Raw genomic sequence first — 27939 nt, 5'->3', positions numbered from 1 at the left:
CCTCAAATACCTGGAGGAGAGAGTTAAACCTCAACACATAGAAGGGACTGGAGACCGGCCCAAACACCTCAAATACCTGGAGGAGAGAGAGTTAAACCTCAACACATAGAAGGGACTGGAGACCAGCCCAAACACCTCAAATACCTGGAGGAGAGAGTTAAACCTCAACACATAGAAGGGACTGGAGACCGGCCCAAACACCTCAAATACCTGGAGGAGAGAGTTAAACCTCAACACATAGAAGGGACTGGAGACCGGCCCAAACACCTCAAATACCTGGAGGAGAGAGAGAGTTAAACCTCAACACATAGAAGGGACTGGAGACCGGCCCAAACACCTCAAATACCTGGAGGAGGAGAGAGAGTTAAACCTCAACACATAGAAGGGACTGGAGACCGGCCCAAACACCTCAAATACCTGGAGGAGGAGAGAGTTAAACATCAACACATAGAAGGGACTGGAGACCGGCCCAAACACCTCAAATACCTGGAGGAGAGAGAGTTAAACCTCAACACATAGAAGGGACTGGAGACCTGCCCAAACACCTCAAATACCTGGAGGAGAGAGTTAAACCTCAACACATAGAAGGGGCTGGAGACCGGCCCAAACACCTCAAATACCTGGAGGAGAGAGTTAAACCTCAACACATAGAAGGGACTGGAGACCGGCCCAAACACCTCAAATACCTGAGGAGGAGGACTGTGGGGGGGGTATTCTGAGGACTCCTCCCCGGGACTCTAAGCCCCTCTTACCTTGCCCACGGCCAGCCTATCAGAGTTGAAGATGACGCTGTCGTCCTTCAGAGGGGGCGTGTCCTTCAATGACTGAATGATCACTGTTGAGGAAACACAACAGTCACCAAGAGGGGTCAGGGGCATTCAGTCAACAAGAGGGTCAGGGGCATTCAGTCACCAAGAGGGGTCAGGGGCATTCAGTCACCAAGAGGGGTCAGGGGAATTCAGTCACCAAGAGGGGTCAGGGGAATTCAGTCACCAAGAGGGGTCAGGGTATTCAGTCACCAAGAGGGGTCGGGGGGCATTCAGTCACCAAGAGGGGTCAGGGGCATTCAGTCACCAAGAGGGGTCAGGGGCATTCAGTCACCAAGAGGGGTCAGGGGCATTCAGTCACCAAGAGGGGTCAGGGGCATTCAGTCACCAAGAGGGGTCGGGGGCATTCAGTCACCAAGAGGGGTCGGGGGCATTCAGTCACCAAGAGGGGTCAGGCGCATTCAGTCACCAAGAGGGGTCGGGGCATTCAGTCACCAAGAGGGGTCAGGGGAATTCAGTCACCAAGAGGGGTCAGGGGCATTCAGTCACCAAGAGGGGTCGGGGGCATTCAGTCACCAAGAGGGTCAGGGGCATTCAGTCACCAAGAGGGGTCAGGGGGCATTCAGTCACCAAGAGGGGTCGGGGGCATTCAGTCACCAAGAGGGTCAGGGGCATTCAGTCACCAAGAGGGGTCAGGGGCATTCAGTCACCAAGAGGGTCCTAGGGGGAGGGACTAACCCAGCTGTTGGATGATACTGGTCCTAGGGGGAGGGACTAACCCAGCTGTTAGATGATACTGGTCCTAGGGGGAGGGACTAACCCAGCTGTTAGATGATACTGGTCCTAGGGGGAGGGACTAACCCAGCTGTTGGATGATACTGGTCCTAGGGGAGGGACTAACCCAGCTGTTGGATGATACTGGTCCTATGGGGGAGGGACTAACCCAGCTGTTGGATGATACTGGTGACTGGTCCTAGGGGGAGGGACTAACCCAGCTGTTAGATGATACTGGTGACTGGTCCTAGGGGGAGGGACTAACCCAGCCGTTAGATGATACTGGTGACTGGTCCTAGGGGGAGGGACTAACCCAGCTGTTGGATGATACTGGTCCTAGGGGGAGGGACTAACCCAGCTGTTAGATGATACTGGTGACTGGTCCTAGGGGAGGGACTAACCCAGCTGTTGGATGATACTGGTGACTGGTCCTAGGGGGAGGGACTAACCCAGCTGTTAGATGATACTGGTGACTGGTCCTAGGGGAGGGACTAACCCAGCTGTTAGACGATACTGGTCACTGGTCCTAGGGGAGGGACTAACCCAGCTGTTAGATGATACTGGTGACTGGTCCTAGGGGGAGGGACTAACCCAGCTGTTGGATGATACTGGTCCTAGGGGAGGGACTAAACCAGCTGTTGGATGATACTGGTGACTGGTCCTAGGGGAGGGACTAACCCAGCTGTTGGATGATACTGGTGACTGGTCCTAGGGGAGGGACTAACCCAGCTGTTGGATGATACTGGTGACTGGTCCTAGGGGGAGGGACTAACCCAGCTGTTATATGATACTGGTGACTGGTCCTAGGGGAGGGACTAACCCAGCTGTTGGATGATACTGGTGACTGGTCCTAGGGGAGGGACTAACCCAGCTGTTGGATGATACTGGTGACTGGTCCTAGGGGAGGGACTAACCCAGCTGTTAGATGATACTGGTCCTAGGGGGAGGGACTAACCCAGCTGTTAGATGATACTGGTGACTGGTCCTAGGGGGAGGGACTAACCCAGCTGTTAGATGATACTGGTGACTGGTCCTAGGGGGAGGGACTAACCCAGCTGTTAGATGATACTGGTGACTGATCCTAGGGGGAGGGACTAACCCAGCTGTTAGATGATACTGGTCCTAGGGGGAGGGACTAACCCAGCTGTTAGATGATACTGGTCCTAGGGGGAGGGACTAACCCAGCTGTTAGATGATACTGGTCCTAGGGGGAGGGACTAACCCAGCTGTTAGATGATACTGGTCCTAGGGGGAGGGACTAACCCAGCTGTTAGATGATACTGGTCCTAGGGGGAGGGACTAACCCAGCTGTTAGATGATACTGGTCCTAGGGGGAGGGACTAACCCAGCTGTTAGATGATACTGGTGACTGGTCCTAGGGGGAGGGACTAACCCAGCTGTTGGATGATACTGGTCCTAGGGGGGAGGGACTAACCCAGCTGTTAGATGATACTGGTGACTGGTCCTAGGGGGAGGGACTAACCCAGCTGTTAGATGATACTGGTGACTGGTCCTAGGGGGAGGGACTAACCCGCCTGTTGGATGATACTGGTGACTGGTCCTAGGGGGAGGGACTAACCCAGCTGTTAGATGATACTGGTCCTAGGGGGAGGGACTAACCCAGCTGTTGGATGATACTGGTGACTGGTCCTAGGGGGAGGGACTAACCCAGCTGTTAGATGATACTGGTGACTGGTCCTAGGGGGAGGGACTAACCCAGCTGTTGGATGATACTGGTGACTGGTCCTAGGGGGAGGGACTAACCCGCCTGTTGGATGATACTGGTGACTGGTCCTAGGGGGAGGGACTAACCCGCCTGTTGGATGATACTGGTGACTGGTCCTAGGGGGAGGGACTAACACAGCTGTTGGATGATACTGGTGACTGATCCTAGGGGGAGGGACTAACCCAGCTGTTAGACGATACTGGTCACTGGTCCTAGGGGGAGGGACTAACCCAGCTGTTAGATGATACTGGTGACTGGTCCTAGGGGGAGGGACTAACCCAGCTGTTGGATGATACTGGTCCTAGGGGGAGGGACTAAACCAGCTGTTGGATGATACTGGTGACTGGTCCTAGGGGGAGGGACTAACCCAGCTGTTGGATGATACTGGTGACTGGTCCTAGGGGGAGGGACTAACCCAGCTGTTGGATGATACTGGTGACTGGTCCTAGGGGAGGGACTAACCCAGCTGTTAGATGATACTGGTGACTGGTCCTAGGGGAGGGACTAACCCAGCTGTTAGATGATACTGGTGACTGGTCCTAGGGGGAGGGACTAACCCAGCTGTTAGATGATACTGGTGACTGATCCTAGGGGGAGGGACTAACCCAGCTGTTAGATGATACTGGTCCTAGGGGAGGGACTAACCCAGCTGTTAGATGATACTGGTCCTAGGGGAGGGACTAACCCAGCTGTTAGATGATACTGGTCCTAGGGGGAGGGACTAACCCAGCTGTTAGATGATACTGGTCCTAGGGGAGGGACTAACCCAGCTGTTAGATGATACTGGTCCTAGGGGAGGGACTAACCCAGCTGTTAGATGATACTGGTCCTAGGGGAGGGACTAACCCAGCTGTTAGATGATACTGGTGACTGGTCCTAGGGGGAGGGACTAACCCAGCTGTTGGATGATACTGGTCCTAGGGGGGAAGGACTAACCCAGCTGTTAGATGATACTGGTGACTGGTCCTAGGGGGAGGGACTAACCCAGCTGTTAGATGATACTGGTGACTGGTCCTAGGGGAGGGACTAACCCGCCTGTTGGATGATACTGGTGACTGGTCCTAGGGGAGGGACTAACCCAGCTGTTAGATGATACTGGTCCTAGGGGGAGGGACTAACCCAGCTGTTGGATGATACTGGTGACTGGTCCTAGGGGGAGGGACTAACCCAGCTGTTAGATGATACTGGTGACTGGTCCTAGGGGGAGGGACTAACCCAGCTGTTGGATGATACTGGTGACTGGTCCTAGGGGGAGGGACTAACCCGCCTGTTGGATGATACTGGTGACTGGTCCTAGGGGAGGGACTAACCCGCCTGTTGGATGATACTGGTGACTGGTCCTAGGGGGGAGGGACTAACACAGCTGTTGGATGATACTGGTGACTGATCCTAGGGGAGGGACTAACCCAGCTGTTAGACGATACTGGTCACTGGTCCTAGGGGGAGGGACTAACCCAGCTGTTAGATGATACTGGTGACTGGTCCTAGGGGGGAGGGACTAACCCAGCTGTTGGATGATACTGGTCCTAGGGGGAGGGACTAAACCAGCTGTTGGATGATACTGGTGACTGGTCCTAGGGGGAGGGACTAACCCAGCTGTTGGATGATACTGGTGACTGGTCCTAGGGGGAGGGACTAACCCAGCTGTTGGATGATACTGGTGACTGGTCCTAGGGGGAGGGACTAACCCAGCTGTTGGATGATACTGGTGACTGATCCTAGGGGGAGGGACTAACCCAGCTGTTGGATGATACTGGTGACTGGTCCTAGGGGGAGGGACTAACCCAGCTGTTGGATGATACTGGTGACTGATCCTAGGGGCAGTATCTCCGCCTCCTCTGGTAGAACAACCGTCAACTCCTCGACAGCAGGCAACTCCTACACACACAAACACACATTTCATTTTTACGTGAATACGGCGCTCATTTTATTTTTTACTCACATGAAGTTCTGAATTTCCACAGTAGAGGCCAGGGATTAGAGAGAGGCCAGGGGTTAGAGAGAGGCCAGGGGTTAGAGAGAGGCCAGGGGTTAGAGAGAGGCCAGGGGTTAGAGAGAGGCCAGGGGTTAGAGAGAGGCCAGGGTTTAGAGAGAGGCCAGGGGTTAGAGAGAGGCCAGGGTTTAGAGAGAGGCCAGGGGTTAGAGAGAGGCCAGGGGTTAGAGAGAGGCCAGGGTTTAGAGAGAGGCCAGGGGTTAGAGAAGGGCCAGGGGTTAGAGAGGCCAGGGGTTAGAGAGAGAACCAGGGGTTAGAGAGAGGTCAGGGAATAGAGAGAGGTCAGGGGTTAGAGAGAGGCCAGGGAATAGAGAGAGGTCAGGGGTTAGAGAGAGGCCAGGGGTTAGAGAGAGGCCAGGGGTTAGAGAGGCCAGGGGTTAGAGGGGCCAGGGATTAGAGAGAGGCCAGGGTTTAGAGAGGGGCCAGGGGTTAGAGAGAGGCCAGGGGTTAGAGAGGCCAGGGGTTAGAGAGGCCAGGGGTTAGAGAGAGGCCAGGGGTTAGAGAGGCCAGGGGTTAGAGAGAGGCCAGGGGTTAGAGAGAGGCCAGGGGTTAGAGAGAGACCAGGGGTTAGAGAGAGACGAGTGGTTAGAGAGAGGCCAGGGGTTAGAGAGAGGCCAGTGGTTAGAGAGAGGCCAGGGTTTAGAGAGAGGCCAGGGGTTAGAGAGAGGCCAGGGGTTAGAGAGAGGCCAGGGGTTAGAGAGAGGCCAGGGGTTAGAGAGAGGCCAGGGGTTAGAGAGAGGCCAGTGGTTAGAGAGAGGCCAGGGTTTAGAGAGAGGCCAGGGGTTAGAGAGAGGCCAGGGGTTAGAGAGAGGCCAGGGGTTAGAGAGAGGCCAGGGTTTAGAGAGAGGCCAGGGGTTAGAGAGAGGCCAGTGGTTAGAGAGAGGCCAGGGTTTAGAGAGAGGCCAGGGGTTAGAGAGAGGCCAGGGGTTAGAGAGAGGCCAGGGGTTAGAGAGAGGCCAGGGTTTAGAGAGAGGCCAGGGGTTAGAGAAGGGCCAGGGGTTAGAGAGGCCAGGGGTTAGAGAGAGGCCAGGGGTTAGAGAGGCCAGGGGTTAGAGAGAGGCCAGGGGTTAGAGAAAGGCCAGGGGTTAGAGAGAGGCCAGGGGATAGAGAGGGGCCAGGGGTTAGAGAGGCCAGGGGTTAGCCAGGGGTTAGAGAGAGGCCAGGGATTAGAGAGAGGCCAGGGGATAGAGAGGGGCCAGGGGTTAGAGAGAGGCCAGGGGTTAGAGAGAGGCCAGGGGTTAGAGAGAGGCCAGGGGTTAGCCAGGGGTTAGAGAGGGGCCAGGGGTTAGAGAGAGGCCAGGGGGTTAGAGAGAGGCCAGGGAATAGAGAGAGGCCAGGGGTTAGAGAGGGGCCAGGGTTTAGAGAGGGGCCAGGGTTAGAGAGAGGCCAGGGGTTAGAGAGAGGCCAGGGGTTAGAGAGAGGCCAGGGGTTAGAGAGGGGCCAGGGGTTAGAGAGAGGCCAGGGGTTAGAGAAAGGCCAGGGGTTAGTTAGAGGTCAGGGGTTAGAGACCAGGGGTTAGAGGCCAGGGGTACCTCAGGCAGGATCTCATCCAGGGTTTTGATGGAACAGGGTTTCCTTGCCCGACTGAAGCCTTCGTCGTCATCGTCATCTTCATCTGCCTGACCTAACACAACAGCCAGCGTCACACCGGAGGAAGAGGAGTCTGAATCACTGTCTGAGGAGGAGCTGCTGCTGTCCTGCTGGTCCCTGACACCGTCCTGTAGCGTCAGCAGTACCTGGGGGTCCTGGGGAGGTCCTGGGGGGTCCTGGGAGAGGTCCTGAGAGAGGTCCTGAGAGAGGTCCTGGGAGAGGTCCTGGGGGGGGTCCTGGGGGAGGTCCTGGGAGAGGCCCTGAGAGAGGTCCTGGGGGAGACCCTGGGGGAGGTCCTGAGAGGGGTCCTGGGGGAGGTCCTGAGAGGGGTCCTGGGGGAGGTCCTGGGAGAGGTCCTGGGGGAGGTCCTGGGAGAGGTCCTGGGGAAGGTGTGTGGTTCCATCTCCCAGCTCGGAGCCCGAGACAGAGCTGAGATTCTCTGTAACCTCCATCTCCTCTGCTCCTCCCGTTAACTCTCCCAGTAAACGGCTGTCTGAGGTCCCGGAGGTCAGTCCCTGAGGTTCTGTCTCAGCTGTGCTGGTACTGGTACCGTTGTTCAGTTCCAGTTCCTCTCCGTGTGTCTCTGCTGAGCTCTGAAGAACCTCCGGTACCAAAGCCGTCTCCTCTGGTTGGGCCTCCATCCCGTTGCTGGGTAGACTATCACACCTGGGGACAAAGACAGCACAACTACAATGAGCTGGGTAATAGTCACTAGGAAACCACACAGAACGGAGGCTAACAGACGCAAACGGAACAAAGCGCGAGGGCTAAGAAACGCTTAGGCCTAGTTTTGTTGCAAAACGTTGTTGTGCTTTGTGCACTAATGAATACACCCCTGGTTGCCTCACAAACCACAGTGTGGATCTGTACAATCTGGACCTGTATTCTCTGCCCACACAACCACTAAGCAACAAAGTAGCTATCATCTAGTATCTATGGCTCAGTCAAACAGTAACCTGTTCAGTTACCAAACCAGGGTGGAGGAGGTGGAACCGCTCAGAGTGGTGATCTGCTCTGATTGGCTGCAGTGTTGAGTAGTGTGAAGACCGGTAGGTCAGATAGAGGAGACTTGTTTATGGAGACGATGGTGCTGTTAATGGGATTGGAGAGGATGGGAGTGGCGGTAACCCATGTTGGTGTGGAGGGTAGAGGTCGACCGATTATGATTTTTCAACACCGATACCGATTATTGGAGGACCAAAAAGGCCGATACCGATTAATCGGGGCAATTAACCCACCGTTCCTAGGCCGTCATTGAAAATAAGAATGTGTTCTTAACTGACTTGCCTAGTTAAATAAAGACTAAATAAAGGTGAAAAATATATATATATATATATATATAATAATAATAATAATAATAATAATAATTCAGCAAAATCAGTGTCCAAAAATACAGATTTCCGATTGTTATGAAAACTTGAAATCGGCCGACCTCTAGTTAGGGGTCAGGGTTCAGCGGCCGACCTCTAGTTAGGGGTCAGGGTTCAGCGGTCGACCTCTAGTTAGGGGTCAGGGTTCAGTGGCCGACCTCTAGTTAGGGGTCAGGGTTCAGCGGCCGACCTCTAGTTAGGGGTCAGGGTTCAGCGGCCGACCTCTAGTTAGGGGTCAGGGTTCAGTGGTCATTAATCGGCCGACATCTAATCGTAATAATGACAATTACAACAATACTGAATGAACACTTATTTTTTATTTAACCCCCTTTTCTCCCCAATTTCGTGGTATCCAATTGTTGTAGTAGCTACTATCTTGTAGCTATCAACTCCCGTACGGGCTCGGGAGAGACGAAGGTTGAAAGTCAAGCGTCCTCCGATACACAACCCAACCAGCCGCACTGCTTCTTAACACAGCACGCATCCAACCCGGAAGCCAGCCGCACCAATGTGTCGGAGGAAACACCGTGCACCTGGCAACCTTGGTTAGCGCACACTGCGCCCGGCCCGCCACAGGAGTCGCTGGTGCGCGATGAGACAAGGACACCCCTACCGACCAAGCCCTCCCTAACCCGGACGACGCTAGGCCAATTGTGCGTCGCCCCACGGACCTCCCGGTCGCGGCCGGTTACGACAGAGCCTGGGCGCGAACCCAGGGATTCTGATGGCACAGCTGGCGCTGCAGTACAGCGCCCTCAACCACTGCGCCACCCAGGAGCTGCTGGCAAACGCAGTAAAGTGCTGTTTGAATGAATGTTTACGAGCCTGCTGCTGCCTACCACCGCTCAGTCAGACTGCTCTATCAAATCATAGACTTAATTATAATATAATAACACACGGAAATACGAGCCTTAGGTCATTAATATGGTCAAATCTGGAAACTATAATTTCGAAAACAAGACGTTTATTCTTTCAGTGAAATACGGAACCGTTACGTATTTTATCTAACGGATGGCATCCCTAAGTCTAAATATTGCTGTTACACCCTTCAATGTTATGTCATAATTATGTAAAATTCTGGCAAATTAATTACGGTCTTTGTTAGGAAGAAATGGTCTTCACACAGTTCGCGACGAGCCAGGCGGCCCAAACTGCTTGGACAGAACGCAAGAGAAGTGACAACTTCCCTAGTGAAAAGAAATTCATGTTAGCAGGCAATATTAACTAAATATGCAGGTGTTGATGTTTATGGTACATTAAGGTGCCACCAACTTCCTGTGGGTTCAATATCAAATGAGGAGAGAATATCCACCGAATATAAAACACATTTCTGCCATTTTACCCACCCCATTGGTCAACTACCCCGCCCCATTGGTCAACTACCCAGCCCCATTGGTCAACTACCCCGCCCCATTGGTCAACTACCCAGCCCCATTGGTCAACTACCCCGCCCCATTGGTCAACTAACCAGCCCCATTGGTCAACTACCCAGCCCCATTGGTCAACTAACCAGCCCCATTGGTCAACTACCCCGCCCCATTGGTCAACTAACCAGCCCCATTGGTCAACTACCCCGCCCCATTGGTCAACTACCCCGCCTCATTGGTCAACTACCCAGCCCCATTGGTCAACTACCCAGCCCCATTGGTCAACTACCCAGCCCCATTGGTCAACTACCCCGCCTCATTGGTCAACTACCCAGCCCCATTGGTCAACTACCCCGCCTCATTGGTCAACTACCCAGCCCCATTGGTCAACTACCCCGCCTCATTGGTCAACTACCCAGCCCCATTGGTCAACTACCCAGCCCCATACCCCGCCTCATTGGTCAACTACCCCGCCTCATTGGTCAACTACCCAGCCCCATTGGTCAACTACCCAGCCCCATTGGTCAACTACCCAGCCCCATTGGTCAACTACCCCGCCCCATTGGTCAACTACCCCGCCCCATTGGTCAACTACCCCGCCTCATTGGTCAACTACCCCGCCCCATTGGTCAACTACCCCGCCTCATTGGTCAACTACCCCGCCCCATTGGTCAACTACCCCGCCTCATTGGTCAACTACCCCGCCTCATTGGTCAACTACCCAGCCCCATTGGTCAACTAACCAATATTAGCTAACTTTAGAACTAGCTGGATAGCTAGTATACCAGCCATATATATTGAAAAAAAATACATTTTACAATCGGAGTTCATAGCACAGGAGTTAAACTCGTAGTTAGCTAACGTTAGCTGGTCCACTAGTTAATAAAACAGTTATATAGCTTGGTTGGCATTCTCAGAACCAGATAACGTTACTGTTAGTCAGCGTTTTAAAATGTTCCTTGGTATTGTATCACCAATTCTGTATTATACCGGTGGCATTATTACAATGTTGTTTATCATATTGCAAACGTGTAGATGATGGACTTACGTTCGAGTAGTTAAGGCTACAAAGCTGTTCTCTCGGCAGTCTGCTACTCTCAGTAACGTTACTCTGCTGTTCGCAACACGTTTTGATTCGGAAACAACGTGGTCTTGTTGTCTTCCGGGTTGTGGAACCTTTCTTTCGGCCGCCGGAGGAAATGACGGACAGTGTTGTCCGACGGACCAGCAGCATCCGCCGGAGTTGTCAATACAGAACACGTTTTTTCAACCGGTGATCCAACTTCGCACATACAACTAAAACATGGTAAAATTACACTTATTTAACATCCTTAACATGTATCTAGATATGTAGAAATATATTTAGCTAAACCTAGATGTATATAATGTTATAGCGCTCTTACAACCTAGTGAATGTATACTGCAAAAGAATATTAACGCAAAATGCAACAATTTCAACGATTCATGAGTTAGTTAATTTAAGGAAATCAGTCAATTGAAATAAATAAATTAAGCACTAATCTATGGATCTCACGTGACTTTCACAAGCACCAAGTCTAGGACTTGCCTAGTTCAATAAAAAACAGGTCCTAAGGCTTCTTAACAGCTTCCAGCCCCCCACTATTTGCATTGAATACTCATTTTTTTACGCTGCTGTTCCTCGCTGTTTATTACGTAGTCACGTTACCCCTACCTACATATTACCTCGACTAACCTATACCCCCCGCAGATAGACTCAGTATTGGTATTTTTTTTTTACTTTAGTTTATTTATTAAATATTTTCGTCACTCTTATTTTACTTAAGCTTTTAAGTAAGTATTTCACATGACTGAGCAGGAGCGCAGTGATTGGTGGGCCTGGGAGGGCTCAGCCAATCAGAATGAGTTTTCCCCACAAAGGGCTTTATTACAGACAGAAATACTCCTCAGTTTCATCAGCTGTCCGGGTGGCTGGTCTCAGACGATCTCACAGGTGAAGAACCCGGATGTGGAGGTCCTGGGCTGGTGTGGTTACACGTGGTCTGGCGTGGTTACACGTGGTCTGGCGTGGTTACACGTGGTCTGGCGTGGTTACACGTGGTCTGGCGTGGTTACACGTGGTCTGCGGTTGTGATGCCGGTTGGACGTACTGCCAAATTCTCTAACATGACGTTGGAGGTGGCTTATGGTAGAGAAATTAACATTAAATTCTCAGGCAACAGCCCTGGAGGAAATTTCAGCATGTGAATTACACGCTCCCTCAAAACTTCAGACATCTGTGGTGTTGTGTGACAAAACTTCATATTTTAGAGTGACCTTTTATTGTCCCCAGCACAAGGTGCACCTGTGTAATGATCGTGCCGTTTAATCGGCTTCTTGATATGCCACACCTGTCAGCTGGATGGATTATCTTGGCAAAGGAGAAAGACTCACTAACTGGGAAATACGCTTTCTTGCGTATGGACATTTCTAGGATCTTTTATTTCAGTTAATGAAACATGGTACAAACACTTTACATGTTGCGTTTATATTTTAGTTCAGTATAGAATAATGCAAGACAGTGTTCTAACAGTCGTGTGTGTGTGTGTGTGTAGCCGAAGGCGGGGAAAGGTAAACCAACTCAGAAGGAGAAGGTGTGTCATCCCTATAGCAGGAAAGCTGCTTACTTGGCCAGCCAGGAGATACGTCTGGGAAAGAAGGAGAGGTAAGGAGGGAGGGAGATGGTTTGTGTTTTGAACAGAGAGGATCCTGTATATTGTTATATATTTATAAAGTTAAGTGTGTATCTCTGCCTCCAGACAAAAGAGTGAGAAGGCCACTCGTCTCAACAGCATTGGTGAGTCTGACAGTCTGTTACTACTATTACTGTGTTACTGTACGACTGTTACTGAACATCTGCTGTCTCAGTCACTGCCTGTCACCAAGGGAGTACCCCAAGGCTCGATCTAGGCCCCACACTCTTCTAAATTTGCATCAACAACATAGCTCAAGCAGTAGGAAGCGCTCTCATCCAATTATATGCATATTTTTTTTATTTCACCTTTATTTAACTAGGCAAGTCAGTTAAGAACAAATTCTTATTTACAATGACGACCTACCACAAGGCAAAAGGCCTCCTGCGGGACGGGGCTCTCCATGATTGAGTCTTTGAATGAAGAGATGGAGATAAAACTGTCCGGTTTGAGTGTTTGTTGCAGCTCGTTCCAGTCGCAGCGAACTGAAAGAGGAGCGAACCAGGGATGTGTGTGCTTTGGGGACCTTTAACAGAATGTGACTGGCAGAACGGATGTTGTATGTGGAGGATGAGGGCTGCAGTAGATATCTCAGATAGGGGGGAGTGAGGCCTCAGAGGGTTTTATAAATAAGTATCAACCAGTGGGTCTTGTGACAGGTAAACAGAGATGACCAGTTTACAGAGGAATATAGAGAGCAGTGATGTGTCCTATAAGGAGCATTGGTGGTAAATCTGATGGCCGAGTGGTAAAGAACATCTAGCCGCTCGAGAGCACCCTTACTTGCCTGTGTATAAACGATGTCTTCGTAATCTAGCATGTGTAGGCTGGTCAACTGAATCAGGGTTAGTTTGGTAGCAGGGTTAAAGAGGAGCGTTACGATGGAGGAAACCAAGTCTAGATTTAAACTTAGCCTGCAGCTTTGATATGTGCTGAGAGAAGGACAGTGTACCGTCTAGCCATATTCCCAAGTACTTGTATGAGGAGACTACCTCAAGCTCTAAACTCTCAGATGTAGTAATCACACCTGTGGGGAGAGGGGCATTCTTCTTACCAAACCACATGACCTTTGTTTTGGAGGTGTTCAGAACAAGGGCAGAGAAAGCTTGTTGAACACAGAGAGCAGTGTTGTAGAGGTGTTCAGAACAAGGTTAAGGGCAGAGAAAGCTTGTTGAACACAGAGAAAGCTTGTTGAACACAGAGAAAGCTTGTTGAACACAGAGAAAGCTTGTTGAACACAGAGAAAGCTTGTTGAACACAGAGAAAGCTTGTTGAACACAGATAATGTTTTGTTGTAGAGCGTTTAACACCAAATCTCTTAATTCAAAGACTCAGTCGTGGACACTCTTACTGACAATTGTGGCTGCTTTGCGTGATGTATTGTTCTCTCTACCTTCTTCCTTTTGTGCTGTTGTCTATGTTTGTATCGTGTTTTGTGCTGCTACCATGTTGTTGTGCTGCTACCATGTTGTTGTGTTGCTATCATGTTGTTGTTGTGTTGTGGTGCTACCATGTTGTTGTGGTGCTACCATGTTGTTGTGTTGCTATCATGTTGTTGTCATGTTGTGGTGCTACCATGTTGTTGTGTTGCTATCATGTTGTTGTCATGTTGTGTTGCTATCATGTTGTTATGTTGTGATGCTATCATGTTGTTATGTTGCTATCATGTTGTTGTCATGTTGTGTTGCTATCATGTTGTCATGTTGTGGTGCTACCATGTTGTTGTGTTGCTATCATGTTGTTGTCATGTTGTGTTGCTATCATGTTGTCATGTTGTGGTGCTACCATGTTGTTGTGTTGCTATCATGTTGTTGTCATGTTGTGTTGCTATCATGTTGTTATGTTGTGATGCTACCATGTTGTGTTGCTACATGTTGTGTTACCATGTTGTTGTCATGTTGTGTTGCTACCATGTTGTGTTGCTACCTTGTTGTTGTCATGTTGTGGTGCTACCATGTTGTGTTGCTACCTTGTTGTTGTCATGTTGTGGTGCTACCATGTTGTTGTGTTGCTATCATGTTGTTGTCATGTTGTGTTGCTACCATGTTGTTGTCATGTTGTGCAGCTACCATGTTGTTGTCATGTTGTGATGTTGTGTTCCTACCTTGTTGTTGTCATGTTGTGGTGCTACCATGTTGATGTTGTGTTCCTACCTTGTTGTTGTCATGTTGTGGTGCTACCATGTTGTCATGTTGTGCTGCTACCATGTTGTTGTCATGTTGTGGTGCTACCATGTTGTTGTGATGCTACCATGTTGTTGTCATGTTGTGCTGCTACCATGTTGTCATGTTGTGTTGCTACATGTTGTGTTGTTACCGTGTTGTTGTCATGTTGTGCTGCTACCATGTTGTTGTCATGTTGTGTTGCTACATGTTGTGTTGTTACCGTGTTGTTGTTATGTTGTGCTGCTACCATGTTGTTGTCATGTTGTGATGCTACCATGTTGTCATGTTGTGTTGCTACATGTTGTGTTGTTTACCGTGTTGTTGTCATGTTGTGCTGCTACCATGTTGTTGTCATGTTGTGTTGCTACCATGTTGTGTTGTTACCGTGTTGTTGTCATGTTGTGCTGCTACCATGTTGTTGCCATGTTGTGTTGCTACATGTTGTGTTGTTACCGTGTTGTTGTCATGTTGTGATGCTACCATGTTGTTGTCATGTTGTGGTGCTACCATGTTGTCATGTTGTAATGCTACCATGTTGTTGTCATGTTGTGTTGTTGTCATGTTGTGCTGCTACCATGTTGTTGTCATGTTGTTCTTCTACCATGTTGTGCTGCTACCATGTTGTGCTGCTACCATGTTGTTGTCATGTTGTGATGCTACCATGTTGTTGTCATATTACAGTAGTTAGTATATTCAGATAGCTAGGTGGGACAACCACATTACAGTAGTTAGTATATTCAGATAGCTAGGTGGGACAACCACATATCACAGTAGTTAGTATATTCAGATAGCTAGGTGGGACAACCACATATCACAGTAGTTAGTGTATTCAGATAGCTAGGTGGGACAACCACATATCACAGTAGTTAGTATATTCAGATAGCTAGGTGGACAACCACATATCACAGTAGTTAGTATATTCAGATAGCTAGGTGGGACAACCACATATCACAGTAGTTAGTATATTCAGATAGCTAGGTGGACAACCACATATCACAGTATATTCAGATAGCTAGGTGGACAACCACATATCACAGTATATTCAGATAGCTAGGTGGACAACCACATATCACAGTATATTCAGATAGCTAGGTGGGACAACCACATATCACAGTAGTTAGTATATTCAGATAGCTAGGTGGACAACCACATATCACAGTAGTTAGTATATTCAGATAGCTAGGTGGACAACCACATATCACAGTAGTTAGTATATTCAGATAGCTAGGTGAGACAACCACATATCACAGTATATTCAGATAGCTAGGTGGACAACCACATATCACAGTATATTCAGATAGCTAGGTGGACAACCACATATCACAGTATATTCAGATAGCTAGGTGGACAACCACATATCACAGTATATTCAGATAGCTAGGTGGGACAACCACATATCACAGTATATTCAGATAGCTAGGTGGACAACCACATATCACAGTAGTTAGTATATTCAGATAGCTAGGTGGACAACCACATATCACAGTAGTTAATATATTCAGATAGCTAGGTGGACAACCACATATCACAGTAGTTAATATATTCAGATAGCTAGGTGGGACAACCACATATCACAGTAGTTAGTATATTCAGATAGCTAGGTGGGACAACCACATATCACAGTAGTTAGTATATTCAGATAGCTAGGTGGGACAACCACATATCACAGTAGTTAGTATATTCAGATAGCTAGGTGAGACAACCACATATCACAGTAGTTAGTATATTCAGATAGCTAGGTGAGACAACCACATATCACAGTATATTCAGATAGCTAGGTGGACAACCACATATCACAGTATATTCAGATAGCTAGGTGGACAACCACATATCACAGTAGTTAGTATATTCAGATAGCTAGGTGGACAACCACATATCACAGTAGTTAGTATATTCAGATAGCTAGGTGGACAACCACATATCACAGTATATTCAGATAGCTAGGTGAGACAACCACATATCACAGTAGTTAGTATATTCAGATAGCTAGGTGAGACAACCACATATCACAGTAGTTAGTATATTCAGATAGCTAGGTGGACAACCACATATCACAGTAGTTAGTATATTCAGATAGCTAGGTGGACAACCACATATCACAGTAGTTAGTATATTCAGATAGCTAGGTGAGACAACCACATATCACAGTAGTTAGTATATTCAGATAGCTAGGTGGACAACCACATATCACAGTATATTCAGATAGCTAGGTGGACAACCACATATCACAGTAGTTAGTATATTCAGATAGCTAGGTGGGACAACCACATATCACATTAGTTAGTATATTCAGATAGCTAGGTGGGACAACCACATATCACAGTATATTCAGATAGCTAGGTGGACAACCACATATCACAGTAGTTAGTATATTCAGATAGCTAGGTGGACAACCACATATCACAGTAGTTAGTATATTCAGATAGCTAGGTGGACAACCACATATCACAGTAGTTAGTATATTCAGATAGCTAGGTGGGACAACCACATATCACAGTAGTTAGTATATTCAGATAGCTAGGTGGGACAACCACATATCACAGTAGTTAGTATATTCAGATAGCTAGGTGGACAACCACATATCACAGTAGTTAGTATATTCAGATAGCTAGGTGGACAACCACATATTACAGTAGTTAGTATATTCAGATAGCTAGATGGGACAACCACATATCACAGTATATTCAGATAGCTAGGTGGACAACCACATATCACAGTAGTTAGTATATTCAGATAGCTAGATGGGACAACCACATATCACAGTATATTCAGATAGCTAGGTGGACAACCACATATCACAGTAGTTAGTATATTCAGATAGCTAGGTGGACAACCACATATCACAGTAGTTAATATATTCAGATAGCTAGGTGGACAACCACATATCACAGTAGTTAGTATATTCAGATAGCTAGGTGGACAACCACATATCACAGTAGTTAGTATATTCAGATAGCTAGGTGGACAACCACATATCACAGTAGTTAGTATATTCAGATAGCTAGGTGGACAACCACATATCACAGTATATTCAGATAGCTAGGTGGGACAACCACATATCACAATAGTTAGTATATTCAGATAGCTAGGTGGACAACCACATATCACAGTAGTTAGTATATTCAGATAGCTAGGTGGGACAACCACATATCACAGTATATTCAGATAGCTAGGTGGACAACCACATATCACAGTATATTCAGATAGCTAGGTGGACAACCACATATCACAGTAGTTAGTATATTCAGATAGCTAGGTGGGACAACCACATATCACAGTATATTCAGATAGCTAGGTGGACAACCACATATCACAGTAGTTAGTATATTCAGATAGCTAGGTGGACAACCACATATCACAGTAGTTAATATATTCAGATAGCTAGGTGGACAACCACATATCACAGTAGTTAGTATATTCAGATAGCTAGGTGGACAACCACATATCACAGTAGTTAATATATTCAGATAGCTAGGTGGACAACCACATATCACAGTAGTTAGTATATTCAGATAGCTAGGTGGACAACCACATATCACAGTAGTTAGTATATTCAGATAGCTAGGTGGACAACCACATATTACAGTAGTTAGTATATTCAGATAGCTAGGTGGGACAACCACATATCACAGTAGTTAGTATATTCAGATAGCTAGGTGAGACAACCACATATCACAGTAGTTAGTATATTCAGATAGCTAGGTGGACAACCACATATCACAGTATATTCAGATAGCTAGGTGGGACAACCACATATCACAGTATATTCAGATAGCTAGGTGGACAACCACATATCACAGTATATTCAGATAGCTAGGTGAGACAACCACATATCACAGTAGTTAGTATATTCAGATAGCTAGGTGGACAACCACATATCACAGTATATTCAGATAGCTAGGTGGGACAACCACATATCACAGTAGTTAGTATATTCAGATAGCTAGGTGGACAACCACATATCACAGTAGTTAGTATATTCAGATAGCTAGGTGGGACAACCACATATCACAGTAGTTAGTATATTCAGATAGCTAGGTGGGACAACCACATATCACAGTAGTTAGTATATTCAGATAGCTAGGTGGTACAACCACATATTACAGTATATTCAGATAGCTAGGTGGGACAACCACATATCACAGTAGTTAGTATATTCAGATAGCTAGGTGGTACAACCACATATTACAGTATATTCAGATAGCTAGGTGGGACAACCACATATCACAGTAGTTAGTATATTAAGATAGCTAGGTGGACAACCACATATCACAGTAGTTAGTATATTCAGATAGCTAGGTGGACAACCACATATCACAGTAGTTAGTATATTCAGATAGCTAGGTGGACAACCACATATCACAGTATATTCAGATAGCTAGGTGGGACAACCACATATCACAGTAGTTAGTATATTCAGATAGCTAGGTGGACAACCACATATCACAGTAGTTAGTATATTCAGATAGCTAGGTGGGACAACCACATATCACAGTAGTTAGTATATTCAGATAGCTAGGTGAGACAACCACATATCACAGTAGTTAGTATATTCATATAGCTAGGTGGACAACCACATATTACAGTAGTTAGTATATTCAGATAGCTAGGTGGACAACCACATATCACAGTAGTTAGTATATTCAGATAGCTAGTTGAGACAACCACATATCACAGTATATTCAGATAGCTAGGTGGACAACCACATATCACAGTAGTTAGTATATTCAGATAGCTAGGTGGACAACCACATATCACAGTATATTCAGATAGCTAGGTGGGACAACCACATATCACAGTAGTTAGTATATTCAGATAGCTAGGTGGGACAACCACATATCACAGTAGTTAGTATATTCAGATAGCTAGGTGGACAACCACATATCACAGTAGTTAGTATATTCAGATAGCTAGGTGAGACAACCACATATCACAGTAGTTAGTATATTCAGATAGCTAGGTGGACAACCACATATCACAGTAGTTAGTATATTCAGATAGCTAGATGGACAACCACATATCACAGTAGTTAGTATATTCAGATAGCTAGGTGAGACAACCACATATCACAGTAGTTAGTATATTCAGATAGCTAGGTGGACAACCACATATCACAGTATATTCAGATAGCTAGGTGGACAACCACATATCACAGTATATTCAGATAGCTAGGTGGACAACCACATATCACAGTAGTTAGTATATTCAGATAGCTAGGTGGACAACCACATATTACAGTAGTTAGTATATTCAGATAGCTAGGTGGGACAACCACATATCACAGTAGTTAGTATATTCAGATAGCTAGGTGGACAACCACATATCACAGTATATTCAGATAGCTAGGTGAGACAACCACATATTACAGTAGTTAGTATATTCAGATAGCTAGGTGGGACAACCACATATCACAGTAGTTAGTATATTCAGATAGCTAGATGGACAACCACATATCACAGTAGTTAGTATATTCAGATAGCTAGGTGGACAACCACATATCACAGTATATTCAGATAGCTAGGTGAGACAACCACATATCACAGTATATTCAGAGGGTTTTATTGTCTGTGTGTGTTGATGAGTACAACGGTAGGGTGTACCCCCTCTTACCTTTTATTGTCTGTGTGTGTTGATGAGTACAACGGTAGGGTGTACCCCCTCTTACCTTTTATTGTCTGTGTGTGTTGATGAGTACAACGGTAGGGTGTACCCCCTCTTACCTTTTATTGTCTGTGTGTGTAGGTGATAAGCTGCAGTGGTTTCAGAGCCAGCTGGACTCTGAGAAGACAGAGTTCACCAAACAGGACGCCTGTCACATCATAGAGAGGTCAGTACCCGTGTCTATATTCACCAAACAGGACACCTGTCACATCATAGAGAGGTCAGTACCCGTGTCTATATTCACCAAACAGGACACCTGTCACATCATAGAGAGGTCAGTACCCGTGTCTATATTCACCAAACAGGACACCTGTCACATAGAGAGGTCAGTACCCGTGTCTATATTCACCAAACAGGACACCTGTCACATCATAGAGAGGTCAGTACCCGTGTCTATATTCACCAAACAGGACACCTGTCACATCATAGAGAGGTCAGTACCCGTGTCTATATTCACCAAACAGGACACCTGTCACATAGAGAGGTCAGTACCCGTGTCTATATTCACCAAACAGGACGCCTGTCACATCATAGAGAGGTCAGTACCCGTGTCTATATTCACCAAACAGGACGCCTGTCACATCATAGAGAGGTCAGTACCCGTGTCTATATTCACCAAACAGGACGCCTGTCACATCATAGAGAGGTCAGTACCCGTGTCTATATTCACCAAACAGGACACCTGTCACATCATAGAGAGGTCAGTACCCGTGTCTATATTCACCAAACAGGACACCTGTCACATAGAGAGGTCAGTACCCGTGTCTATATTCACCAAACAGGACGCCTGTCACATCATAGAGAGGTCAGTACCCGTGTCTATATTCACCAAACAGGACACCTGTCACATCATAGAGAGGTCAGTACCCGTGTCTATATTCACCAAACAGGACGCCTGTCACATCATAGAGAGGTCAGTACCCGTGTCTATATTCACCAAACAGGACACCTGTCACATAGAGAGGTCAGTACCCGTGTCTATATTCACCAAACAGGACACCTGTCAAATCAAATCAAATCAAATTTTATTTGTCACATACACATGGTTAGCAGATGTTAATGCGAGTGTAGCGAAATGCTTGTGCTTCTAGTTCCGACAATGCAGTGATAACCAACAAGTAATCTAACTAACAATTCTAAAACTACTGTCTTATACACAGTGTAAGGGGATAAATAATATGTACATAAGGATATATGAATGAGTGATGGTACAGAGCAGCAAACAGTAGATGGTATCGAGTACAGTATATACATATGAGATGAGTATGTAGACAAAGTAAACAAAGTGGCATAGTTAAAGTGGCTAGTGATACATGTATTACATAAGGATGCAGTCGATGATGTAGAGTACAGTATATACGTATGCATATGAGATGAATAATGTAGGGTAAGTAACATTATATAAGGTAGCATTGTTTAAAGTGGCTAGTGATATATTTACATCATTTCCCATCAATTCCCATTATTAAAGTGGCTGGAGTTGGGTCAGTGTCAATGACAGTGTGTTGGCAGCAGCCACTCAATGGTGGCTGTTTAACAGTCTGATAGCCTTGAGATAGAAGCTGTTTTTCAGTCTCTCAGTCCCAGCTTTGATGCACCTGTACTGACCTCGCCTTCTGAATGATAGCGGGGTGAACAGGCAGTGGTTCGGGTGGTTGATGTCCTTGATGATCTTTATGGCCTTCCTGTAACATCGGGTGGTGTAGGTGTCCTGGAGGGCAGGTAGTTTGCCCCCGGTGATGCGTTGTGCAGACCTCACTACCCTCTGGAGAGCCTTACGGTTGAGGGCGGAGCAGTTGCCGTACCAGGCGGTGATACAGCCCGCCAGGATGCTCTCGATTGTGCATCTGTAGAAGTTCGTGAGTGCTTTTGGTGACAAGCCGAATTTCTTCAGCCTCCTGAGGTTGAAGAGGCGCTGCTGCGCCTTCTTCACGACGCTGTCAGTGTGAGTGGACCAATTCAGTTTGTCTGTGATGTGTATGCCGAGGAACTTAAAACTTGCTACCCTCTCCACTACTGTTCCATCGATGTGGATAGGGGTGTTCCCTCTGCTGTTTCCTGAAGTCCACAATGTCACATAGAGAGGTCAGTACCCGTGTCTATATTCACCAAACAGGACGCCTGTCACATCATAGAGAGGTCAGTACCCGTGTCTATATTCACCAAACAGGACACCTGTCACATAGAGAGGTCAGTACCCGTGTCTATATTCACCAAACAGGACACCTGTCACATCACATAGAGAGGTCAGTACCCGTGTCTATATTCACCAAACAGGACACCTGTCACATCACATAGAGAGGTCAGTACCCGTGTCTATATTCACCAAACAGGACACCTGTCACATCACATAGAGAGGTCAGTACCCGTGTCTATATTCACCAAACGGGACACCTGTCACATCATAGAGAGGTCAGTACCCGTGTCTATATTCACCAAACAGGACACCTGTCACATCACAGAGAGGTCAGTACCCGTGTCTATATTCACCAAACAGGACACCTGTCACATAGAGAGGTCAGTACCCGTGTCTATATTCACCAAACAGGACACCTGTCACATAGAGAGGTCAGTACCCGTGTCTATATTCACCAAACAGGACACCTGTCACATCATAGAGAGGTCAGTACCCGTGTCTATATTCACCAAACAGGACACCTGTCACATAGAGAGGTCAGTACCCGTGTCTATATTCACCAAACAGGACACCTGTCACATCATAGAGAGGTCAGTACCCGTGTCTATATTCACCAAACAGGACACCTGTCACATCATAGAGAGGTCAGTACCTGTGTCTATATTCACCAAACAGGACACCTGTCACATCATAGAGAGGTCAGTACCTGTGTCTATATTCACCAAACAGGACACCTGTCACATAGAGAGGTCAGTACCCGTGTCTATATTCACCAAACAGGACACCTGTCACATAGAGAGGTTCAGTACCCGTGTCTATATTCACCAAACAGGACACCTGTCACATCATAGAGAGGTCAGTACCCGTGTCTATATTCACCAAACAGGACACCTGTCACATAGAGAGGTCAGTACCCGTGTCTATATTCACCAAACAGGACACCTGTCACATCATAGAGAGGTCAGTACCCGTGTCTATATTCACCAAACAGGACACCTGTCACATCATAGAGAGGTCAGTACCCGTGTCTATATTCACCAAACAGGACACCTGTCACATCATAGAGAGGTCAGTACCCGTGTCTATATTCACCAAACAGGACACCTGTCACATAGAGAGGTCAGTACCCGTGTCTATATTCACCAAACAGGACACCTGTCACATCATAGAGAGGTCAGTACCCGTGTCTATATTCACCAAACAGGACACCTGTCACATCATAGAGAGGTCAGTACCCGTGTCTATATTCACCAAACAGGACACCTGTCACATCATAGAGAGGTCAGTACCCGTGTCTATATTCACCAAACAGGACGCCTGTCACATAGAGAGGTCAGTACCCGTGTCTATATTCACCAAACAGGACACCTGTCACATCATAGAGAGGTCAGTACCCGTGTCTATATTCACCAAACAGGACGCCTGTCACATAGAGAGGTCAGTACCCGTGTCTATATTCACCAAACAGGACACCTGTCACATAGAGAGGTCAGTACCCGTGTCTATATTCACCAAACAGGACACCTGTCACATCATAGAGAGGTCAGTACCCGTGTCTATATTCACCAAACAGGACACCTGTCACATAGAGGTCAGTACCCGTGTCTATATTCACCAAACAGGACACCTGTCACATCATAGAGAGGTCAGTACCCGTGTCTATATTCACCAAACAGGACACCTGTCACATCATAGAGAGGTCAGTACCTGTGTCTATATTCACCAAACAGGACACCTGTCACATCATAGAGAGGTCAGTACCTGTGTCTATATTCACCAAACAGTGGACACCTGTCACATAGAGAGGTCAGTACCCGTGTCTATATTCACCAAACAGGACACCTGTCACATAGAGAGGTTCAGTACCCGTGTCTATATTCACCAAACAGGACACCTGTCACATCATAGAGAGGTCAGTACCCGTGTCTATATTCACCAAACAGGACACCTGTCACATAGAGAGGTCAGTACCCGTGTCTATATTCACCAAACAGGACACCTGTCACATCATAGAGAGGTCAGTACCCGTGTCTATATTCACCAAACAGGACACCTGTCACATCATAGAGAGGTCAGTACCCGTGTCTATATTCACCAAACAGGACACCTGTCACATCATAGAGAGGTCAGTACCCGTGTCTATATTCACCAAACAGGACGCCTGTCACATAGAGAGGTCAGTACCCGTGTCTATATTCACCAAACAGGACACCTGTCACATAGAGAGGTCAGTACCCGTGTCTATATTCACCAAACAGGACACCTGTCACATCATAGAGATTCTCCTTGTGTTGGTGAGTTGGTCTCATTTGACAGTCTAGACCAATAGAAATGACTTCTTTAAAAGTCAGTGTTGTCAAATACACTTTGCATAAACCCTTAAACATTGAAGTAAATACAGTTTTAATGTCACCAGCAAAATGCTTTTCTTACCAGGTCTGAATCTGCTAAATTAGTAGATATTACTGCACTGTTGGAGCTAGAAACACAAGCATCTGAATCTGCTCGTCTTAACCTTTACTAAATTAGTATATATTACTGCACTGTTGGAGCTAGAAACACAAGCATCTGAATCTGCTCGTCTTAACCTTTACTAAATTAGTATATATTACTGCACTGTTGGAGCTAGAAACACAAGCATTTAGCTAGGTATTACTATACTGTTGGAGCTAGAAACACAAGCATTTAGCTAGCTATTACTATACTGTTGGAGCTAGAAACACAAGCATTTAGCTAGATATTACTGCACTGTTGGAGCTAGGAACACAAGCATTTAGCTAGATATTATTGCACTGTTGGAGCTAGAAACACAAGCATTTAGTTAGATATTACTGCACTGTTGGAGCTAGAAACACAAGCATTTAGTTAGATACTACTGCACTGTTGGAGCTAGGAACACAAGCATTTAGTTAGATACTACTGCACTGTTGGAGCTAGAAACACAAGCATTTAGCTAGATATTATTGCACTGTTGGAGCTAGGAACACAAGCATCTGAATCTGCTCGTCTTAACCTTTACTAAATTAGTATATATTACTGCACTGTTGGAGCTAGAAACACAAGCATTAAACTAGGTGTAACTATACTGTTGGAGCGAGAAAGACAAACATTTAACTAGGTATTTTATTTGTTAAACTTTTATTTAACTAGGCAAGTCAGTTAAGAACAAATTCTTATTTTCAATGGGAACAGTGGGTTAACTGCCTGTTCAGGGGCAGAACGACAGATGTGTACCTTGTCAGCTCAGGGATTTGAACTTGCAACCTTTCGGTTACTGGCCCAACGCGCTAACCACTAGGCTACCCTACTGTAGGAGCTAGAAACACAAGCATTTAGCTAGGTATTACTATACTGTTGGAGCTAGAAACACAAGCATTTAGCTAGGTATTACTATACTGTAGGAGCTAGAAACACAAGCATTTAGCTAGGTATTACTATACTGTAGGAGCTAGAAACACAAGCATTTAGCTAGGTATTACTATACTGTAGGAGCTAGAAACACAAGCATTTAGCTAGGTATTACTATACTGTAGGAGCTAGAAACACAAGCATTTAGCTAGGTATTACTATACTGTAGGAGCTAGAAACACAAGCATTTAGCTAGGTATTACTATACTGTTGGCCAGGTACAGCTCTGTTCAGCTGTAGTGGGACTAGGGCAAAGCAGTTAGCTAGGTTACTGCTCTGTTTCAGCTGTCGTGGGACTAGGGCAAAGCAGTTAGCTAGGTTACTGCTCTGTTTCAGCTGTCGTGGAACTAGAGCAAAGCAGTTAGCTAGGTTACTGCTCTGTTTCAGCTGTCGTGGGACTAGGGCAAAGCAGTTAGCTAGGTTACTGCTCTGTTTCAGCTGTAGTGGGACTAGGGCAAAGCAGTTAGCTAGGTTACTGCTCTGTTTCAGCTGTCGTGGGACTAGAGCAAAGCAGTTAGCTAGGTTACTGCTCTGTTTCAGCTGTCGTGGGACTAGAGCAAAGCAGTTAGCTAGGTTACTGCTCTGTTTCAGCTGTCGTGGGACTAGGGCAAAGCAGTTAGCTAGGTTACTGCTCTGTTTCTGCTGTCGTGGGACTAGGGCAAAGCAGTTAGCTAGGTTACTGCTAGGTTACTGCTCTGTTTCAGCTGTAGTGGGACTAGGGCAAAGCAGTTAGCTAGGTAATGCTCTGTTTCAGCTGTAGTGGGACTAGGGCAAAGCAGTTAGCTAGGTTACTGCTCTGTTTCAGCTGTAGTGGGACTAGGGCAAAGCAGTTAGCTAGGTTACTGCTCTGTTTCAGCTGTCGTGGGACTAGGGCAAAGCAGTTAGCTAGGTTACTGCTCTGTTTCAGCTGTAGTGGGACTAGGGCAAAGCAGTTAGCTAGGTTACTGCTCTGTTTCAGCTGTAGTGGGACTAGGGCAAAGCAGTTAGCTAGGTTACTGCTCTGTTTCAGCTGTAGTGGGACTAGGGCAAAGCAGTTAGCTAGGTTACTGCTCTGTTTCAGCTGTAGTGGGACTAGGGCAAAGCAGTTAGCTAGGTTACTGCTCTGTTTCAGCTGTCGTGGGACTAGGGCAAAGCAGTTAGCTAGGTTACTGCTCTGTTTCAGCTGTCGTGGGACTAGGGCAAAGCAGTTGGCTAGGTAATGCTCTGTTCAGCTGTCGTGGGACTAGGGTAAAGCAGTTAGCTAGGTAATGCTCTGTTTCAGCTGTAGTGGGACTAGGGCATAGCAGTTAGCTAGGTAATGCTCTGTTTCAGCTGTAGTGGGACTAGGGTAAAGCAGTTAGCTAGGTTACTGCTCTGTTCAGCTGTCGTGGGACTAGAGCAAAGCAGTTAGCTAGGTTACTGCTCTGTTTCAGCTGTCGTGGGACTAGAGCAAAGCGGTTAGCTAGATTACTGCTCTGTTTCAGCTGTAGTGGGACTAGGGCAAAGCAGTTAGCTAGGTTACTGCTCTGTTTCAGCTGTAGTGGGACTAGGGCAAAGCAGTTAGCTAGGTTACTGCTCTGTTTCAGCTGTTGTGGGACTAGGGCAAAGCAGTTAGCTAGGTAATGCTCTGTTTCAGCTGTAGTGGGACTAGGGCAAAGCAGTTAGCTAGGTTACTGCTCTGTTTCAGCTGTAGTGGGACTAGGGCAAAGCAGTTAGCTAGGTTACTGCTCTGTTTCAGCTGTAGTGGGACTAGGGCAAAGCAGTTAGCTAGGTTACTGCTCTGTTTCAGCTGTAGTGGGACTAGGGCAAAGCAGTTAGCTAGGTTACTGCTCTGTTTCAGCTGTAGTGGGACTAGGGCAAAGCAGTTAGCTAGGTTACTGCTCTGTTTCAGCTGTCGTGGGACTAGGGCAAAGCAGTTAGCTAGGTTACTGCTCTGTTTCAGCTGTCGTGGGACTAGGGCAAAGCAGTTAGCTAGGTTACTGCTCTGTTTCAGCTGTCGTGGGACTAGGGCAAAGCAGTTAGCTAGGTTACTGCTCTGTTTCAGCTGTAGTGAGACTGGGGCAAAGCAGTTGGCTAGGTAATGCTCTGTTCAGCTGTCGTGGGACTAGGGCAAAGCAGTTAGCTAGGTTACTGCTCTGTTTCAGCTGTAGTGGGACTAGGGCAAAGCAGTTAGCTAGGTTACTGCTCTGTTTCAGCTGTAGTGGGACTAGGGCAAAGCAGTTAGCTAGGTTACTGCTCTGTTTCAGCTGTAGTGGGACTAGAGCAAAGCAGTTAGCTAGGTTACTGCTCTG

The 27939-nt window shown here is 46.9% G+C and overlaps 1 protein-coding gene and 1 pseudogene across 1 annotated transcript in view; one reads left to right on the top strand and one right to left on the bottom strand.

The window, feature by feature from the left end:
- The window catches only part of LOC135570627 (H/ACA ribonucleoprotein complex non-core subunit NAF1-like), a gene marked incomplete at its 3' end in the record, with an annotated part of 36698 nt that extends 25964 nt beyond the window's left edge, over positions 1-10734 (bottom strand). The window contains exons 1-5 of the mRNA XM_065016575.1: positions 10636-10734; positions 7154-7516; positions 6793-7003; positions 5052-5145; positions 753-835 (exon numbers count right to left, since the gene is read on the bottom strand). Of these exons, the coding sequence (XP_064872647.1) occupies positions 753-835; positions 5052-5145; positions 6793-7003; positions 7154-7491 (726 nt within the window). The remainder of the gene's footprint in view (positions 1-752; positions 836-5051; positions 5146-6792; positions 7004-7153; positions 7517-10635) is intronic.
- Positions 10735-10787: 53 nt separating this feature from the next.
- The window catches only part of LOC135570628 (translation machinery-associated protein 16-like), a 23040-nt pseudogene continuing 5888 nt past the window's right edge, over positions 10788-27939 (top strand).

This window comes from Oncorhynchus nerka, unplaced genomic scaffold (genome assembly GCF_034236695.1).
Source record: "Oncorhynchus nerka isolate Pitt River unplaced genomic scaffold, Oner_Uvic_2.0 unplaced_scaffold_972, whole genome shotgun sequence".
In the NCBI taxonomy this organism is placed as follows: Eukaryota; Metazoa; Chordata; class Actinopteri; order Salmoniformes; family Salmonidae; genus Oncorhynchus; species Oncorhynchus nerka.
The sequence above is the reverse complement of the archived record's forward strand: the minus strand, read 5'-3'. Positions and strand labels throughout refer to the sequence as shown.